Source organism: Gadus morhua, chromosome 1 (genome assembly GCF_902167405.1).
Source record: "Gadus morhua chromosome 1, gadMor3.0, whole genome shotgun sequence".
NCBI classification, from domain to species: Eukaryota; Metazoa; Chordata; class Actinopteri; order Gadiformes; family Gadidae; genus Gadus; species Gadus morhua.
Window position 1 is genome coordinate 7666210 of NC_044048.1, and position 20361 is coordinate 7686570.

The window sequence follows — 20361 nt, forward strand, 5'->3', positions numbered from 1 at the left end:
ACTATATTTTTGAACTTCATCTTCATTTGCTGTCAAATCCTCGTGGGGCAACTCGGGGTTGCGTAAATTGACACACACACACACACACAATTTACATATTGAATAAGTGGAAGATATTAAACTTTCCTCTTATTTTATTTTACTAATTTATTTTACCCACGCATTGACTTGTTCAGCTATTTACTGCCAAGCTCTCTCTCGCTCTCTCGCTGCCGCGGCAGAATTGCTTTTTTTTGTTAAAATGGGTAACTGTTCGGCATACGCGCATTAGAATTTCCAATTCCGTGGGGGAAAAGTAAGTGGATCTACGCTTTTGGTCCATGTTTGATCATGTTATCAGAGATCCATTGATGATGGCTCTTTATAGTCAACAGGCACGCCCTCAACCCAGAGTGAACATACTCAGAGTTGATTAAACCAACGCTGATCACCTGTTCTGAAACCGAAAACCCAGAGTTGCTTTTCAACCCTGAACTCTGAGTCAACCAACTCAGAGCGCAGGATTAAACTCAGAGTATGTTAAACCAGCTACCTGAAACAGGCCTCAGATGTTTGGGTTAATCAATACAACAAAGACCTTTTGCGTTGCTGGAATGCCAACATGGACATACAATATGTCTGCAATGCTTTTGCTTGTGTAGTATACATATCATACATCTCAAAAGCAGAACAAGACATGGGCTTATTGTTACAACATACACAAAATGAAAGTGTCTTTCTATACAATCGTGAGGTTTCAGCTCAAGAAAGTTTTTATCGAGTTACAAACATGAATCTGAACGAATGCTCAAGACTGGTCACATTTATCCCTACTGGAGAAAATACTGTCAGAATGAGTCTCCCTCAGTGTCATTCAACGCAAAGCAGAACAAGGTGACACATCAACAGACCAAATATGGATGACGAGCATAACTGGCCGCTACAAAAACCGCCCCCAGGTCGCAATTTTCCATGATATTTGTCTAGCCACATTTGTTTCAAAATACAGAGTTGTGTACGGGAAAGAGCAGCACAGCAAAGGCTCTGTTAAACTGGAAAATAACACTGGCTTTGTTAAGAAAAGAACTAGGACATCTGATGCTGTTGTTAGATACGCTCGTTTCTCAAAAACCAAATATCCAGAAAAACACTACCAAAGCTTGCTACAATTGTTTTTGCCTCATTATTCAACAGATCAGTTAAAACCTCCAACGTACAGCAGTTATGAGCAGTTTTGCAGCACCGGTTCCATCACTAACAGCAGCAATACAACGCAAAGTGTTAAAGAAGTTGTAGATTTGAACAGATCCATGTTTGAAGTAGAAGCAGATGAGCTTGACAGATGCCAAGAGGTTGCAGGGCACCATGGGGCTCACGAGGAGGCATGGGCAGACCTTTGTCCTGAACAGTGTTGTTTTTGGCAGGCATTTTAGATTTAGTTTTAGTCTTAGTCTTTTGACGAAATGCTTCTTAGTTTTAGTCCCATTTTAGTCATTTCTATCTTTGAAAGTTTTAGTCTAGTTTTAGTCTGACGAAAACTCAAAAGGTTTTAGTCTAGTTTTTGTCCGACGAAAACTCCGAAGGTTTTAGGCTAGTTTTAGTCCGACGAAAACTCAAAAGGTTTTAGTCAAAAATCAAATATAGATAAGATGCGTGTATTTATTTAATAGGCCAATACATTTATCATAATGAAGCACACTGAGACTAATCTAACTTTCAAAAGGTGAGGTTTTTTTTTTTTCTCGACTTTTTTCTCTACCTTTTCTTTTATTATTTTGTTGCAGACAACACAATGGCACACAATGAGTATTGTATCACAATAAAATATGATTAAACAAAAATAAAGCTCACTTGACTTCACATGAACTTGAAGTAGGAGGGTAACACAATGTGGCTCCTAGTGCAATTCTACTAAAATATGAGGGGTTGGGGAACAGTAATCTTACTCTTAACAAACAAGTTTCACAACCACAAGTCAAGTTATAGAGACATTAAAATCCCAACATGGCCATGAATGGATTTCCAAATATGTAAAGATCAAACAAAACAAAGATCTGCATACATAAAAACAGAAATTTTAAGGCAACCAGCTCTGCAAATACAAATATTTAAGGCAACCAAACAGAACCAACATGGAAGCGCAATACAATCTGTACAATCAATGATACAAGTCAACTAAGTCAAGTAACTTGCCACTACTAGGTTCACACTGGCGGCCTGAATCTGGCCCGAATCAGATCTGCGGCAGATCAGATCAGACATACAAGCTCCACATGGGTCACATCACAACATTGGAGCTTGTAGATCTGACACAGATCTGATTCAGGCCAGATTTAAGCTGCCAGTATAAACTGGGCCGAGGTAGCCTCAGTAGCCTACCGGTTCAATTTGAGGAAAGCACTTCTCTCTAAAATGACTCTGGCTCTGTTGCGACGACCACGACTGAGGTCACCTGTAACACTGAACACTCTCTCGGCAAATGCTTGAGAGGCAGGCATGGCTATAATATCTAAGGCAATGGGTTTCAGGAGAGGATATGCATGATCCGGCTGTGCAATCCAAAACTCAAGGGCACTTGAGCACTCTTCTTCAGTTAAGTGGGACAGTTCCTGCTTATACTTCTCCATTTCATGCCTGACGCACGGTTTTGGCCGGCTAGACTTGGATGGTCGGTGTGTTTTGGAAAAATATTTAAATCTTGACCGCTTTTTCAGTGGTTCGGCTGCTGCTCCTTCTCCCTTCTCCGATTCCTCAGCCTCCTCCTCCTCCTCACGAACTACTGGTGGAACCAACTGAACAATGTACTCTTGCGCTTTTCTCAGAATGTCCTGAATTTGTAAATCATCATTCGTGAGGAGTGATTCTGTTGGATCGAGGAAGCAAGCAGCAGCAGCAAGGGGTGAGAATTTGGAGTGCGTGCTGTCAAGAAAGCAGCCGAATCGCAGCTCTATGTTGGCCCTCATCTTTACTGCCAAGGACCCTAGGTCCTTGAAAGTATGACCCTGCTCATCAAGTATGTCAGACAGGTGAGCTTGTAGGTCAAGAAGGGCAGGAATGACAAGGGACAGACTCTGTGTGTCGCTTTGCAGCATCTGTGTATGCTCAGCAAAGGGGGAGAGCAATTCTTTCACAGCGGTCAGCTTTTGCCATTCACTTGGTAGGAGATAGTCCCACGTCATGCCATCCGCAACTTTCACAACCGAGTCCTTTACTTGAAGAAGCCGGTTGATCATAATGTAGGTGCTCGACCACCTAGTGGGGCAGTCCTTCACCAGAGTTAATTTGCACTCCTTCAATAGCCTCTCAGTTGCTACGGAAGATTTTCGGAAGAGCTTCACCAGTGAACGGACCTTATCTAGAAGTTTATTAACACTTGTTTCTTTTTTTATCATGCCAACCACCAGCTGTAGCGTGTGGACGACGCAGGGGGTCCTCACCATCGCTCCATACCTTTATAGAAAAATACAAGAACACAACAAAAGAAACAATTAACACTTAAAACGAAAACACAAACATCTAATGTGACTGAGTGCTAAACTGAAATAATTTACCTCTGTTCGTCTGTAGCCAGCACAGGGTCTTCACTGTCGCTCTCCTGGGAGTCGTCCTCCATGCTGCTCTCACTCTCCTCCTCCTCTACAGGTTTGAATGCAGCTACCATGTTGCTCCCGTTGTCCGTTATGGCTGTCAGTATTTTGTTTTGCGGTACACCCCAGTCTTCTGTGCACCGGTCAACACAGGTTTTTATGCTCTCTGCCGTGTGTGGATGAGTAAGCTGGATCAGAGATAATAATATGTGACATGCTTTTTTGTCGTCTGGGCAATAGTAGCAGGCACTGATGGCAAGAAATGAGGCTGTGAGGCCTTTCTTGGACCATATGTCCAGGCCAATGGTGATCCTTTGTGCTGTGGCAAGCTGCTCTCTGAATTTTAGTTTGGCATCAAGGTATACTTTATCAATTAAATTGTTCACTTAAGTTCTTTTTGGGATGGTCAGTCTCTTGTCAAACTTCTCAATCATGAGGATGAATTCTTCGTCCTCCACAATGGAAGCAGGAAGCCCTGTCCGACCGATCCATAAAGCAATTGCCATTTCTTTTCTCAGTTGTTCCCGATCGTTCTCGTCATATTTCGTTGCCGCTGCAAATGACTTTTCTAAGGAGGTCTGCTGCTGCACTCCACTTGGTTTCTTCTTTGGGGTTATGCTCGCTGGGATCTAGATGAGGGGGCAAATCGACAAAAGAAATACACTTAATACCAGACCTTAAATGCATACAGATAAAGACAGATTATGTATAATTTAAAATACAATTGTGCTCACAGCAGTAGCAGTTTAAGGTGCAGTATGAAAGATAATTGTGGCAACAGTTACATAAATATATTGCAGTTTGTTATTCTATATAAATGATGTACCTACCATATAAATTATATGGTAGGTACAATACAACTACAGTACTTATTGTGATGCTTTAATGCAATATTGCAGGGTTTCACAAAGTGGATTCCAGGGACTATTAATTAGGAGAGTCTAACCCTAAAGTATGTAACAGTGTACAAATGTAATCAAATTGTTAAGACCTTGGAATTTAAATGTTTGAGAACCACTGCAATATAGCCAACCCTATGAGCCAAACCCAGTCAACTAAAGGATTGGAATGTGACGTCAGCTTTTTACGGAAAGAGATGGTGCACAGTTCATGGTTTGGGCTGTGTGACGTGAAGTAACTACCCTTTTTGGTGGCTTTAAAACACAAGGCTAACAGCAAATTAATCGGCTTAAGTACATAAACCTGATGTCGGAGGAATGACACACGCAGATGGCAATTTAACGTGAACATAAAACAACCAAGCTGCCCCAGTGTCCATGCACACTTTATTATTAGTTACAGCATCCACGTGTGTTGCTTACGATAGGGAACAGCAACAGGTCTGCAGACTACACAAACATGGATCAAAGCATTTCACTTGCTGCCCGTCCACAAATGAACGGGGTTTTTGCTAAATTAATAGAAGGGTTGGTTTAAGCAGGGCCCCTACAGCCCCATTCATTCTAGCTTTAGCATGTAGCACTAGGAAGCGGTCTCATCTGCACGACGGGGGAGGTGTGTAACCACCAGTAAGTACCACCACCGCCACAAAACTTTATCACAGGCCAGCCTAGCATTGACTAAAGCTAGCATATGCTTTATTGTTGCAGGTAACTTACCTTCGCAAAAATAGCAGGATGGCTGGCCTTCAGGTGCCTTTTGAGGTTTGTGGTATTTTTTCCTGCGAGTTTGAAGCCGCAGCATGAAGTTGTGGTGACGGTCGTGGCTTCGTCTCCGTGACCGTCGTTCGACTCGGCTCCCTGTCCCCGTACTGCCCGTACAAGGCATTCTGTGGCATTGGCCTGTGGGCTGTATCTGAAGTGGGACCATAAATCATCCCTCTTCTTACGACCACCCGCACCCGGCACCACTGCTGCTGCTGCCATGGTGTGTGTGTGTGTGTGTGTGCCTCGTGACGTCTGAGCTCTTGATTGACATTGCGCGCATATTATAGTTGGCGGGAAAAAAGCATGTTTTGAAACTTTGTTCGTCCACTCACTAACAATTTAGTCTCGTCTAGTTCTCGTCTGACGAAAATGTCTAAATTTTTCGTCACATTTTAGTCTTTATATGGCTTTGGTGACGTTCGTCTTAGTCTCATTTTCGTCATGGAAAAAAGGGGTCTGACGACGTCATTTTCGTTTTCGTCTTGCCTGACGAAAACAACACTGGTCCTGAATCAGAGTTGGAGCGATTAGAATGTCAGGAGGAGATGACAAATAACAACGACACAAATCCAAATGAAAGAGAAACCATACCAGACTTGCAGTCGGACACAAACACAACACTGTCTAAAGAAATTCCCACACAAACAATACAAAGAGCTGAAGGTCTATCCATAATGCTCACATTAAATGATCAACAGACTCTAATATTTGACAAAATACGCACATGCTGCCTTGACAAAGTCAATGGCAAAAACCCTGACCCGTTTCGCATCATTTCGCTTACATTGAGGCGACAAAAAAACCAAGAGTTTGCTAAAACATTAAATCGTCTTAGAAAACACGAAAAAGGAGACGAACTTTATGAGCGAGATGAAGTCTTACTAAAACAACGCCAGATAGGCAGTGGCGAACTTAGCCCTTTGGGGGCTCCAGGCGAACAGTCATTTGGGGGCCCCTGCATCTACCGGTCTAATGTACCTTATATCGCATAATATATAGCATAATGAGATACTCCATACAAGGGATGAACAAAAGTCACTATCCTTCTTTCATGCAAATGTTAATTATCTATTTAAAAATTGAGAATAACATACAAAACAATAAGATTCGTTATGTTGACACATTACACTGACTGTTAACCTTATGTCATCATTTACCTGAGGGTTTCCAGTAGGTCACAGCAGCTCTCTGCTGTGACCTACTGGAAACCTACTGATAGCTGCTTCCAGCTATCAGTATTTTTCCTGTGCTCTTCAGACCTTTCATGGTTGATTAGATGCATTGCAAGGTTATTCCAGTCTTTAAATCCTTCCTCACTCAGTTTTTGTTTTCCAAAAAGGCAACAACAAAAGCAAAAAACACGGTCTGCACTTTCACTGTAGACTAACCAAGACCTGTTCACCCTCTCACCATTTTTCATTACTATGTAATAGTATGCTTTTTGTGAATCTGCGGCCCTTGGGCCAGAGTGCTGGGTCATCCACAAGAATATGTGTCTCGCAGTCATTGTTATCGTTATTGTCATCAATTTCAATAACCGAAGTGGAAGAAGGAGAGTGAGAAATATTCACTACCAGTTGTGCATAATCTCCGTCAGTTTGTTGACACACGTCATTAGCATCGCTGCTGGCTGAGCCAGAGCCACTTGGAATGAAAGGAGCAGTAACGTGACAGCAAACGACGTTGACGGCTGCTCTTGATCCTCCGACGGTCCCGCTGACACTGCGGTGGCTGTAAAAAAGCTGGATAGCTTTGGTAGCTTTGAAAGAAAGTCCTGAATTTGGTCTTTCTTCTTCTTTTTATGTGACCCGCTTTCGTACGATCGCTTTATGTCTCACTCGATTTCTCTCTCTCTCTTACCGCTTACTGTTTTGAATTTGACATCATTGTGCGCACTACATGGAATAGTCCATGTAGTGCAGACTGAAGGGGGGTGCACACGGAAAGATCGTCAAAACATGAGTAATTAGACATCCCGATGCTACTATTGTGAAGAGATTTTTACAAAAATTATAAATATGGGGACAAAATATATGCATTGGGGCATTTTGGGGGCCCCACAAACCTTCTATGGGGCCCGGGGCTCCAGGCAAATGCCTGGTTTGCCTAATAGTACGGCCCGCCACTGCAGACAGGCATGGGGGAACTGACACAGGACCTTCACATTTTCTCCACAAACAGTGCAGTGGCAGTACATAACATCACCATGTTACACAAGACATGTACGGATGTAGTGCAAATTCAAGCTCAAGATTCTCAGAGAAACCCTGACACAGGACATATAACAAGAAAAAGTAGTCCCCAAACATTTGATAAACAAACATGCTTAAGCAGAACGTTAATTGGTGGTCCATCAGCTCGCGTTATGCTCATCAAAAATATAGATCTGTCAGACAGATTGGTCAATGGTGTATTCGGTACTGTTTGTTTCCATCAAATGTGATTTTGCACATTGCACAACAGTTTCCCAAAACCATTTTGGTTAACTTTGATGATGAAAAAATTGGCAGGAAACTGAGGAGTAGGTCTATATGCTCAGAGCCACAATTTCAACAAGCAACACCCATAGATGCTGTGGAAGACAAAACAATGACTGGTGGAGCTAGATGCCAATTTCCATTACGCCTAGCATTGGCCTGTACCATACACAAAGTTCAAGGTTTAACTTTAGAAAGAGCTGTAGTGTCCCTTAAAAATATATTTGCAGCTGGCCAAGCATATGTAGCATTAAGCCGAGTAACATGTGTAGAAAACCTTATCATTCAAGACATTAAAGCCATTGCCATCTATTCAAAACCAGACATTGACATTGCCCTGCAAAAAATGGAACCATTCATTGCAACTCCCCCAGCAGAAATAACTTCAACTCTCAAAATATGCCTACACAACATTCACGGCCTATGTCAACACATGGAAGACCTTAAACATGACCAGAGAATCTTGAGTGCTGACATCATTTGCGTGACAGAAACATGGCTGGAACAAAACACATCAGTCAATTCCATTGAAATGCCAGGTTGGATATTTAATCACAAACTCCGGTCCCAATCCTACCATAACATGACCCAATTCCAAGACTTGGAAACAGCATGGTGGAGTGGGCTCCTATCACAAAGACCACATCACTTGTAACATTATACACATGCCGTGCAGTGACTTGGAAGCCATCATGTTTGATGTTCAGCCTTTGAATTACAATTACATTGTGCTGTACAAACCGCCATCATATAAACTCGCCTTATTCAAACACAATCTCGCTTTGGTAATACAACACTTTAACCAACTTTCAGGAGGAAGGGTAATTATGGGAGATTTCAATGACAATGCCCTTGTTTCTAAATCTGCAGAAAATGTCACACCCATATTGTCTCTTCGCCAACAACAGAAAATGACACAACAATTGATCACGTATACATTCGTGACATTAATCCCACAGATATCTAGGGCTGGCCCGAATGCCATTTTTCATGCTTCGAATACTCGTTGGTTTTTCCGAGCGAATATTCGAATACTCGTTCCAGAAAAAAACACCATCAAAAACAACATTAATAATCCCTATATACTCCCTGGAACCGATTTAGACAGTATCTGCATATGTTGTTGAAGATTTAATAGCTTTTGAACGTTAATTAGTAGGCCTAAGTAGGTTGAAGGTCCTTAAATTTTCCCCGTGAAAGCGAACAGCTGTTGCTCCGTTCCAAATCAGCTGTTCTCAGCCATCTCAGCCCTTACGGGGGCTTTTAAATTAATCCTGAAACGTGCATCTTTTCAGGGAATTTGTACAATAAATCCATAACAAATACCGAATATTGATTGTCTTATGTGTCCATATTATATCCATTATATTGACCGGGTATTCCCAAGACGATCACGCTCTGCAGCAAGCCAGTCACAGTTGATTGGCGCGGCGCTGTACAGCGAACGTAAACAAACAACTAAGCTAAGGTTTTAAGTATTAATTTTCCTCCAGAGATCCCGCTAATGTTGTGTTATAAAGTAAAGGGAAACAATATATCTATTCTTCCTCCACCTCTCTCGCTTCTCTGCTTGGTGTCGCTGACGCTTATAGTTTGCAACCCTCGCTCTGGTAACGTCACGTACGTGGAAAAAAAAAAAAAACGAAGCTCCAAATACTGATTTAAGCTTCGAATACTAATTTTCCGAACGAGTATTCGAATATTCGAATAATTCGGGCCAGCCCTACAGATATCAAAGTGCAAATTCTGTCCACATACTACAGCGATCATGAATGTCTGTTTAGATTTCCTCTATGCCAACTAGAGCCCTTCTATAACTGGTTTTCAATGTTTAACCTGTATCATCTTGAAAAGTTTTTCTTTTAGCACTACCCAATGGTTGAGCTAAGCAAATCTGGATTACAGGCCTTTGCCCACTTCTAAACCATTAATGAAAGTTAGAGGAACACCTGTCCTTACATTTACTGCATTTATGTTCCTCCTTTTCTATTTTTTCTAAATAAATATTATTCATTGTTAACTTTTTAGATTTGAACTTTAAATTTTCTCCCCATTTTATTTTGATGGATTTGCCCCTCTAATCGAAGCCATAGATATGTTGTCCCTTTTCAGCTTTTTTCCCTATTCATCTATTACTTACAATATACAATAGGGGTACATTGATAAACTATTTGTTAATGCTTAGTTAATAACTCATAGCTAACTAACCATTTCTAAATACTTACGTAATGCTTAATAAGCATTAACTAAGTCAAACTAACTGTTATCCTTAGTTAATGTTAATCTAAGCATTAACTAAGTAAAACTGTTATGCTTAGTTAATGCTAAGATAAGCATTAACCAAGTAAAACTAACTGTTATGCTTAGTTAATGCTAAGGTAAGTATAGTTAACTAAGCATACTTAATGCCTAACCAATCATTACTTAACATTAAATAGTGTTAAATACGCATTAACAAACCATTAATAACATTATGTAAGTATTAATCCTCTAATTAAACTCTCAAAACCCAACCCCTCGTCCACGTCGTGAGAGGCGGAAACAGTGTGTCTGTATTCCAGGTCCATCCAAGCCACTGTCTGAATGTTCCTGGAAACATGCTGGCCAACGGGGCTCTGGTAAAGCAAACCTATCGCGAAAACTGCTAAACTAACTTCTCGCTACTCCTCCCACATTTTTTGCCCAATTGAACACCAAACTTTGCGCACAACATCTTCAGACGCACACGAAAAGAAATCAGCAAAACTATTGATCCGACCATCGATGACGAAACGGTAGCGTTTTGAATACATGTTTCGCGTTGCAAATCAGTAAAAACAATTTTGATCCGACCATCGACGACGAAACGGTAGCGGAAAACGCATTTGCGGCTATAACTCCCACACCGAACCTCCCAGTCAAAACCTTTATATCCACAGGTTCACAGTAGCGTTTTGAATACATGTTTCGCGTTGCGCCGGCGGCTTGGCCCCCTCAATAACTGCTTGCAGTTCTAGTTATTATTATAATTATTGAACTGAAATGTATTTTCATATTTTTATATTCATTGCATATCAGCCATACAATATGAAGACACACTGTTTCATCATAGTAGACCTACAGTATGTAGGATAGTTTGCAAGGTTACATTTTAATGATTTTAATTTGCTTTGCTTTCAGGCAATGGTTCTGGGCACTTTGGCGGGGCACTCACTGCCATTCATAATGGCCCCTGTCATCGTCAACCTTGCTCGGATGCTGGCCGAGGACAAAGTGGCTCCAAGTCGCATGAAGCTGTCGCGAACATCAGCACAATATAAAATGGTTCACGGCCTGGGGAAGACATTCTCGGACCGCATCCTCAGCAACACTGGGAAGTTACCATTCTCTGTCAATCTTGATGAGGCCACCTGAAGGAGTGATAAAAAGGTAATAATAGTAATTTCTAGTATTTATACAGTGCTTTACACCTAAAGCAATTAAACGAGAATGCCAGCCATTTTAACCCATATCCCTAGATCGAGGTTACAGAGTGCTGTCATTAGGAAAAATAACAAGAACATTTGGCACAATATTTACAGAGTATCAGAACGGCAGCTAAAGCGAACCTATGGGGACAGACATAACTGAAAGTGAAACTTAAGGATGTTGTCTCTTTATTTTTGCTACTAGCAGCACTCTGTAACTTCGATCAACAGGGATATGACTTAAAAACTGCAGACGTTCTCCTTTAACAATGGTCTTCTCATTTATACAGGTGCTTTCCATTTTGGTGAGCTATTATAGCCCAGAGAGGAAGGCTGTTGATGTGGAGCACCTTGGGTTGTTTGCAGTGGTGTATAAAGTACTCAAAAGCCATACTTAAGTAAAAGTACAGATACCTTACTGGAAAATTACTTAAGTAAAAGTAAAAGTCACCTTTTAGAATAGTACTTAAGTAAAAGTATTAAAGTATCTGATCTTTACTGTACTTAAGTATCAAAAGTACTTTTCTGATATTAAATGTACTTAAGTACTGAAAGTAAAAGTACAAGTAACTGCTGTTATAAAAAAGCAAAAGGTCAGAATTTTGAGAATAATGGAGTTTATTTCAACTAACACAAACACAATAGGCAAAACTCCACAAGGCCATAAACACTTCCGGTCCAACCTACCTCCAGGACCTCCTCACCGCTCATTTTAAATCAAGGACACTCAAACCTCCTTGCAGTGTTAAAGTGTGCTATACAAATTAAATTAATTATTTATCATTATTAAAACAGCACCGAAAGTGTGTGTGTGTGTCTGTGCGTGTGTGTGCGTGCGTGTGTGTGCGCTGGTACACGTTACTTAATATTGATTTTGGTGTCATCCAGGATCGCGGATTTTCGGAAAACTTAAGTCCCTGCCCAAAAAGGGTATTTAAATTAGCTTTGTAGCAAAAATGGCACATATACAGCGTATTGAAGTGTATAAGATAGTGTTGTAATACTGCGTGTACAAACCAGCCTGATACAAATAGTAGAATTTTGATAGCCCTTGCCCTCGCCCTAGCCATGCATTTGTGTGTTGAAAGTCGTAGGAGTTTTGATCGACGTAGCAACAGTAACTAAGCAAGGGGGCTTTGCGAACGTGCGCTGGGACAGCTGATTCGCCAAACAGGCTCGCAGTCTGTGTTCTACCACAGTCCCCAACGTTATTCTCATATCTCTCATGATTCTTTTTTTTTTTCTAAAGATGAGTTGATTTTGTAACGAGTAACGAAGGTTTCAAGGGAAATGTAGCGGAGTAAAAGTATCCATTTTCTTCGCAAAATGTAGCGAAGTAAAAGTAAAAGTACAGAGAAATATAAGTAGTAAAGTAAAGTGCAAATATCCAAAAAAACTACTTAAGTACAGTAACAAAGTATTTCTACTTCGCTACTATACAACACTGGTTGTTTGAAATAGTGAAGGTCACCGCAGCAATCCTGGAGAATGCCCTGGACAAGTTTTTCACAGACAACGATATCCCGTGGTCCAACTTGGTGAGCATGATGATGGATTCCTGTGCAGTGATGCGGGGCAGCAAAACGGGCCTGGAAACCAGAGTGCGACACAACCACTGCCCAGAGCTTCTAGATATCGACGGGGACTCGTGCCATCACATTCATAATGCGTCAAAGAGATTTTCCAGTCCTTTCAACGGTCATCTAGAACAGCTCTTCAGTGACCTTCATGTTGATCCCAAGTGGGCTTCTGATCAGGTAAATTCATACAGGAGTGTATAGCACTTGTATAGCTCTTTTCCACCTTGACAGCATTCAATGGCCTGCTCATTAGGAACAATTTGGGTTTCAGTCTCTTGCCCAAGGACATTTTGACATGAGGGAATAAGGAGACAGGATTTGAACCGCTGACACTTTGGTAATTTGATGGCCATTAGATTGCCTTATTATTGTCCTCTGATTCATGAATATCATATGGGACTGAATCATAACTTGAGACATGTGTTCCGTTTGTCAGCGGGCTTACCTCCAAGAGATCTGTGAATACATGAGCATTCCTGGATCAACTCCATAGAGATTCGGTGAGCATCGTTGGCTGTCATGTTATGATGTTGGACTCAGCACTCAGACCATGCTTCCTAATCACAAGGTCCTGTACTTTGGGTTCATGGATAAAGAAGACAAGGCTCTCTACAAAGAACCTTGGGAACAACTTTATGCTGCTCACCATGGGAGTGAAAAGGCCCAGAGTTGCATTCAGTCTTTTCACAAGGACATCAGCGGGAAAGGTACATCAATCCATTGCGGTTGTAGATTGACTGGATAAATTAATGGAAATATGTATGGTGTGTCAACATTGGCCTGCATGTTCACTATCTGACATATGCTTTGGTAAATCAACAAACAACAGCTTTGATATATTCTCTTCCAGGAATGACACAGCAGGGCAGAGACCGAAAGCAGCGGTTGGTCAAGAAACTGTGGCATGAAGACACCAAAACAGAGCTCCATCTCAGTGTCTACTAGGGCTGTCACCTTTTATTCGAAGTTTGAATATTCGTTCGAAGGCGGGGTGAAAAGTTCGAATTCGAAGTGTAATTCTCCATTCGAACTGTGTGTATTGCCGTCTCATAAGAACTTCTGACCATTTTAGGTAGTCTGCTTTCGATCCAGCAGAGGGCGCACTAACATTTTACCTGTTGCCGACCCTCTTGGCCTGGCTATCTGTATCGAATGTTGAATCAACATTCGATACATAGGCCAAGAGGGCTTTGAAACAAAACGTAACTGAAGAGAACGCGAACCGAGATACGGCTATTAAAAAACTGCTATTAAAAATGGAGAATTGCGAGGAGTACAATGCTGAGCGGACTATAACGACACCATCACATTTAAAAAGCAGCGTATGGAAGCATTTTGGCTTTTATACCGTGGGTGGAAAAGTCACAAACAAAAACAAGGCTGTTTGTCGTCTTTGTAAAAGAGCTGTCGTACTTATCGACAACATCAACATTTGCGCACTCATCTGCTAGCTTACCACCGAAATGTAGCAGCAGAGGAACAACTGCCGAGCGGAGCAGCACAGAGTGTACAGCCGCGCGTGACAGCATTATATTTGGCTCACTCAGCAGGCCCCTTACCTGACGCCCGTAACAAGGCCATCACCGGTAAAATCGTTTATATAGGCTGTGTGTGCCATGGACGACATGCGCTCCGCATATCGCGCTCCGCATATCGCACTCCGATCAGTTATTGATAATGTGTAAAAGACAGCCGCACTTGTGTGTCGGAGCTTCCTCTTGTTGTGTTTACAAATGTGTTATCAAAGATGTGTTTTCATCCTGTGCTATTATGAATTCAGTAGGTATACATGATTAAAAAGAGAAATAAAAAGAGCAACATAAAAACGGGGGGGGGGGGGAGTCGAATATATTCAAATGTATTCAAATTAATTATGTCCTGGCTATTCTGAAAGAATACGTCATGGCATTCCAGGTATATTGAAATATACCTGGAATATTTGAAACTGTTTCACAACTATGTTGTATCGTAAAGCTTGGATAGTTTTATTGTATGTTACCAGTGTAACTGGCTGCGTCTTACTCTGCTTGTATGGTGGAAATTCATATCCATCTCTCACTTGCACAATATTACTACTTCCTCAGAGTCGTGACACCCTTGTGCACAAGTTGCATGACAAGCAGCTGCAGGTTTTCACCAACTTCCTTGCATGCTTTGTGAAGCCAGAAAACCTGCCACCAATCCCCAGGATCCTAGCAGGTCTCGAACTCAAGGGAGACAAACTGCTGCCTGCAAGAGACCTGTATGTGTGTCGAGTGGCAGATAGATTCAGACGGGAGCATCCTCAACACCATGTGAGTGGTTTAAAATGAGTTACCGGACTTTTGGACCAAAGCCATTTTATTGCCAATGATAAAGGAGCACAACTATACCAGTGTGTTATTGTTAATATTTATACAGCTGCTGAAGCCCTTCCTGGACCAAGGCATACATCACATGTGGGGAATACCTGCAGAGCAAGCTGCCACAGGAGAGCATGACCCTGCAGTGCCTGTCTGCTGTTGACCCTATTGCAAGGGGGCACTCCAAGACTGGACGTCTGCTGAGACGACTTGCGGAGATGTTTACCCAGTTTCTCCCTGCTGATGGGGATGTTCAGCAAGAGGTTAGCTGGAAAATGCACTTCCCTAATGTCAGTATGCAATGCTGTTTTGTGAGTCTTGTGTGGATGCTTTTGATATTTATTGTTGCTGTTTATTTTTTAACCATATATTTTGCTGCTGTGGAGGTTAAATGTCCCTGGGATAATTAAATAGTTCTTATCTTATCCTAGGTTCTCCAGTATGGCGTAGACCAGAGCCTGCAAACTTTCAGAGAAGGAGATGATGCTGTCAGCTGGTGGGCAGCTGTCTTTGAAACGGGAAGGTACCCAGGGCTCAGCATGGCAGTAAAGGCAGCATTGTCGGTGTTCCATGGGCCAACGGTGGAGTCCTCATTCAGTCTTATGTCTGAAATCATAGACTCGAAAAGTGGCAGCATGAACATTTCCACTCTGAGTGCCATGCAAACTGTCGAACATACCTTGCTGCATGGCTGATCTCTTCTTTCATCGCTGTACTTTCTTACGGAGGCTAATTCCCGCTCGGCTACCTAAGCAGTAAGGTCTACAGTGGTTTACTGTGATGTAAAGCAGCCAGGGGCATCGTTAGACTTCAGAAAGTGGCTTATTGCTTTTATAAACGGTTACGGAAACGGTTTACAATAGACTACCTGGTAAGATTTCACAAAATAAACTCATTCTGTTAGTTTGTTTCTCTTAATGTACTTAAATATCTAATATGTAGCAAAAAGCGGGTTTTGATAAATCGGTTAGTCGCTTTTAAGGGCACCGGCGGGGGTCAACTAGGTGTCAAATAGGGGTCAGCTAGGGGTCAAGGGGAAGTGGCTCTCTGTGTTTCTGTTTTCTGTTTCTCTCGGGTGAGGCCCCTAAACACCGATTGGACCGTCTTTATTCCAGCTGATCACATGCTGGCCTCGTTCCACTTTAACAGCCGCTAATCCGTTAAGGAGCTGCGACTGGGCCGCGGCCGTGGCCATTCCCGCCTGGTTCCGTCTCGTTGTGATTCTGGCTGTGACCTTGTTTGTTGGGGGGGAGGGACATTCCCCCCCCCCCTCCCCCCACTCAACACCTTCCCCCCTGTCCCTCCCCCCTCCCCCCCTCGTCTGTAGGAAGGCGAGGCAGCCATGGTGATTGATGGGTGTGATGTGTCAGAAGAGCTCTGGGTAAGGCCGATGCACGCGGCCCCCCGTGTACACCCACATGCACACCCACGTGCACAACCACACGCAGGCCAACACCTGCTCCAGGCTTAGACTCAGCCCTGGAAAATACTTACCGTAACTGTTTCAGCAGGGCCACGTCATGGTTGGCTGCAGACTGATCTATCTAACTGTGAGAAGGTGAAATCCTCCCCCTTCTCACTGTCTCGCATTAGAGCTTTTATTATTATTATTATTATTATATTGTGTGTGTGTATTAGATTGGGCTGGTGGAAGTTAGTCTTCTGTCCCGGTAGGGGGCAGTATAGTAACGTTAGCTTTAGGTAAATGTTCCCCCAGCTAATGGTCTGGCCCATATGGCCGTGATTGGTCCAATTACCATTTCCCTATTTAAGGGCCTTTTCATTTGGTGTTTGGGGCTGAAGGTGGTGCTGGCTTGGAGTGAGGCCAGTACGAGAAACGTATGTTATGGTATGCTGTTTTATGTTATCTTAGTTTGGTTTTCTGACTGATGCAGTCATTTCCTTTTCATTTTTGAACGTTGCTCTGTTTTTGTGAATGTTTGGAGAGATTAAAACTTCACTTTTCTTAGTCGTCAGTCCATTGCCCTCATTCTTGCCCACACTCGCGATACCCAGTTGCCCGTATCCCAGACACGTGGGGCGACCACGCCGGTCCCTCACATTTGGTGGCAGTGGTGGGATCTTTTTTTTCGACGCTTCTGAGGAACTGGAGAGACGAGGGGGAAGACGAGGACTCGGTGGACAGCGAGGACGAGGCCGAATCTGGCGACGAATGGAGCAGACACTGTCCCGAGGTGTTCTACTGCAGATCGAGGAGGAAGACGGCCATGGAGAGGACCAGGCATCCAGCGGAGGCCCGCCTGAGGAGTCGGACCTTGCCGCAGTGCGTAGGCTCTTCGAGCGGGAGGCGTCCAAGCAGGAGCAGCGCTGGAGGAGTGTCCAGATGCAGCTGAACCAGCTCAGGGAGGACGTTGAGGCTGATCGGAGGCCTTCGTCTGCACCAGATCCAGCACCAGCTCCGGCATTGGCACATGCACCAGCACCTGCACCAGCAACTGCGCCTGTGACCTGGCCCAGGGCGGCCATTCCCAGGCTGGAAGAGGATGACGACATTTGAGCAGTACCTCAGGACATTTGTGAGGTTAGCAATGGCTTTGGCTGGCCAAGAGAGGATTGGGCCGTCTTTATAGTACCCTACCTCGCCGGCAAAGCACGCAGCGCCTATGTGGCGATGAACATGGGTCATGCCACTGATCCCCTTGGTAAAGCGGCCTTTCTGTGATTGTGTAACAGAGGCTGCTAAGGGGGAGACAGGGGGCGTGACCCCTTCGTTGTGGATCACCGCGCCTCACAGTGGCTGGGTAGCATGAAGGACTCGAATGCTCGCATCACCCGCTGGTTCTTGGCACTGCAACCATTGCGTTTCAGGGTGCAGTACCGAGCGGGAAGGCAGAATACTGAGGCAGACTTTTTGTCTCGCCATCCTGTTGGTGAAACTCCAGAGGTGGTGGGAAATGTGAGAAGGTGAAATCCTCCACCTTCTCACTGTCTCGCATTAGAGCTTTTATTATTATTATTATTATTATTATTATATTGTGTGTGTGTATTAGATTGGGCTGGTGGAAGTTAGTCTTCCGTCCCGGTAGGGGGCAGTATAGTAACGTTAGCTTTAGGTAAATGTTCCCCCAGCTAATGGTCTGGCCCATATGGCCGTGATTGGTCCAATTACCATTTCCCTATTTAAGGGCCTTTTCATTTGGTGTTTGGGGCTGAAGGTGGTGCTGGCTTGGAGTGAGGCCAGTACGAGAAACGTATGTTATGGTATGCTGTTTTATGTTATCTTAGTTTTGGTTTTCTGACTGATGCAGTCATTTCCTTTTCATTTTTGAACGTTGCTCTGTTTTTGTGAATGTTTGGAGAGATTAAAACTTCACTTTTCTTAGTCGTCAGTCCATTGCCCTCATTTTTGCCCACACTCGCGATACCCAGTTGCGCGTTTCCCAGATACGTGGGGCGACCACGCCGGTCCCTCACACTAACTAAATACAACTAACACTCATGCACGTTCTCTCACTCTCTCACTCACTCACTCACTCACCCATCTCTCAATCACTGAACGGTGTGTTTGAAGATGTTCACTCCCTGGCCTCACCCCCAGAGGCGTTGTGTTTTGAAGGTGGGGTCTGGTGTTTCTTTGCATGTCCTGGTTCGGTTTGTGGGCCGGCGTTAGTATTCCGGTGCGCTGGGATCAAGGTCTATCTATAAAGTAGAGCTGCTGTAATGAGAGCCATCATTAAAGCAACAGGAAATGGTCATTTTCCTTCCATCAGCCTAGTTTGGAGAAAGAGCTTCAGAGTCATTACAGTTACTACTGGGATTCTGTCCTCCTTTCGAGATTCATGGTGTTTGTGTGTGTATGTGTGTGTTTTTGTCGTGTGTGTGCGCGTCATTTGCATGCTCTCCTCTTCTTCCCCATCACCTGCGCCCGTCTCTCGGTAGGAGCCCACCTTCTCCTCCACGGTCTCGCTTGCTTCTGAGCTCCCGCTCTACACCTACCCCGCCAGCGAGCCCAGCAGCCAGGTAGGAACCCTCCTCACGGCCCCCTGCTGTCTGCTTCACGCTGTCTGTCCGCCTACTGTCTGTCTGCTGCATGCTCTGCCTCCTGCTCCATGGGCTGAGATGCATCTCATAACCCACCACCTCGGCCCTATGTGGTCAGTGCCATCAGAGACTGTAGGGTGAAGATGCCATGCGCATGCCTGTAGGAAGCGTAGGATAGGAAGTTAGGAAGTAGGACAAGGATTGGACAGTACCCATTCTGCTGTTCTCACACGCAAGCGTTTTAAAATGGAAAAGACTCGATTTCTGTCTGTTCTTTCTAGCACTTTGTGATGTGATACAGAGCTAGGAGTAAAGTCATTTATTTATAGGCTGCTTCTTTTAAACATTGCTCATCTCGTACGTGTCGCCGCTTACCTAACCCGTGAGCAAACCATCCTCCCCCGCAACACTCCCACCACATCCTGTCCGTCGGTCCCACACCTGACGCACAGTCCAGGCTATTCTAAAGTTCTGTAGTAAGAGACATTCAGATCCCAGCCTGCCAAAGCGCTCTGTGTTGAACAACACGCTGTCTGTGCGCTGAGCTCAAGCTTCGCTTCTGCAGCGTGCAGACCCCTGCTGTGATCTGGGGGGGTGCATGGCGCACCCGCAGCTTCCTGCCCCCCCTCCCTCTCCCCCCCTCCCCCCCGGGACGTTCCTCATCCTCCATCTCACTGCTCCTCTTTCTTCCCTGGGTTCTGCTGCCTCTCCGACCCTCCTGTCCTTTCACCGGTTGTTGTGAAGGCCTCTAGATCCCTGCTGGTGGACGAGAGACATCCCTGGAGGAGGAAGGTGACCACGACCCCCCCAACCCCCCCCCCCCCCCCCCCCACTACCCCCCTGTCACACACTGTTCCACGACTGTACACCACCCGGATCTGGTCCCAGTTCACAGATCTGTTCACATCCCAGTTCACAGATCTGTTCACATCCCAGTTCACAACTCTGTTCACGGCCCAGTTCACTTCCCAGCTCACGTCCCAGTTCATGGCCCAGTCCAGTTCATGTCCCAGTTTGGGGGGCTCTCCCCCCTTGTGTGTCCAACGTTGGGGTCATCTCTGCTTTTCTTGGGTGTTCTTCTCTTAATCACTGGTACCTGGTCAGTTTGAGCAGCTCGGTATGCGGTACCTTTCTTAGTAATCAATCTCTCTCTCCTCCCTCCCTCTCTCTCTCCCTCCCCCTTTCTCTCCTTCCCCTCTCCCTCCCTCCCTCCCTCCCTCCCCCTTTCTCTCCTCCCTCCCTCCCTCCCCCTTTCTCTCCTTCCTCTCTCCCTCCTTCACT

At 44.2% G+C, this 20361-nt stretch overlaps 2 protein-coding genes and 1 long non-coding RNA gene across 4 annotated transcripts in view; 2 read left to right on the forward strand and 1 right to left on the reverse strand.

Moving 5' to 3' along the window:
• Window positions 1–11118, forward strand: part of LOC115545225 (uncharacterized) — a 34952-nt gene extending 23834 nt beyond the window's left edge. For both annotated transcript variants that reach the window (XM_030358219.1, XM_030358228.1), the window contains exon 15: window positions 10870–11118. In XM_030358219.1, the coding sequence (XP_030214079.1) occupies window positions 10870–11103 (234 nt within the window). In that variant the 3' untranslated portion in view covers window positions 11104–11118. The remainder of the gene's footprint in view (window positions 1–10869) is intronic.
• Window positions 1703–5732, reverse strand: LOC115545261 (zinc finger BED domain-containing protein 4). The gene is made up of 3 exons (XM_030358241.1): window positions 5186–5732; window positions 3531–4195; window positions 1703–3429 (listed from the first exon to the last, which is right to left on the reverse strand). Exons 2-3 carry the CDS (start codon window positions 3638–3640, stop codon window positions 2355–2357), a joined length of 1185 nt encoding a protein of 394 aa, XP_030214101.1. The 5' UTR covers window positions 3641–4195; window positions 5186–5732; the 3' UTR covers window positions 1703–2354.
• Window positions 11119–12570: 1452 nt separating the features above from the next.
• Window positions 12571–19875, forward strand: LOC115552157 (uncharacterized). Its single transcript, XR_003978281.1, has 7 exons — window positions 12571–12913; window positions 13008–13443; window positions 13587–15030; window positions 15137–15341; window positions 15510–16459; window positions 18979–19059; window positions 19825–19875. It is a non-coding gene; the product is annotated as an uncharacterized LOC115552157 (long non-coding RNA).
• The last annotated feature ends 486 nt before the right edge of the window (window positions 19876–20361 follow it).

Bases quoted from the DNA above. Each gene is read 5' to 3' on its own strand.
- LOC115545261 (XM_030358241.1), bottom strand. From the start codon at position 3,640: ATGGTAGCTGCATTCAAACCTGTAGAGGAGGAGGAGAGTGAGAGCAGC. The intron at 3,430-3,530 runs GTAAATTATTTC...TTTTCTATAAAG, and splicing joins CTGGCTACAGACGAACAGAG to GTATGGAGCGATGGTGAGGA.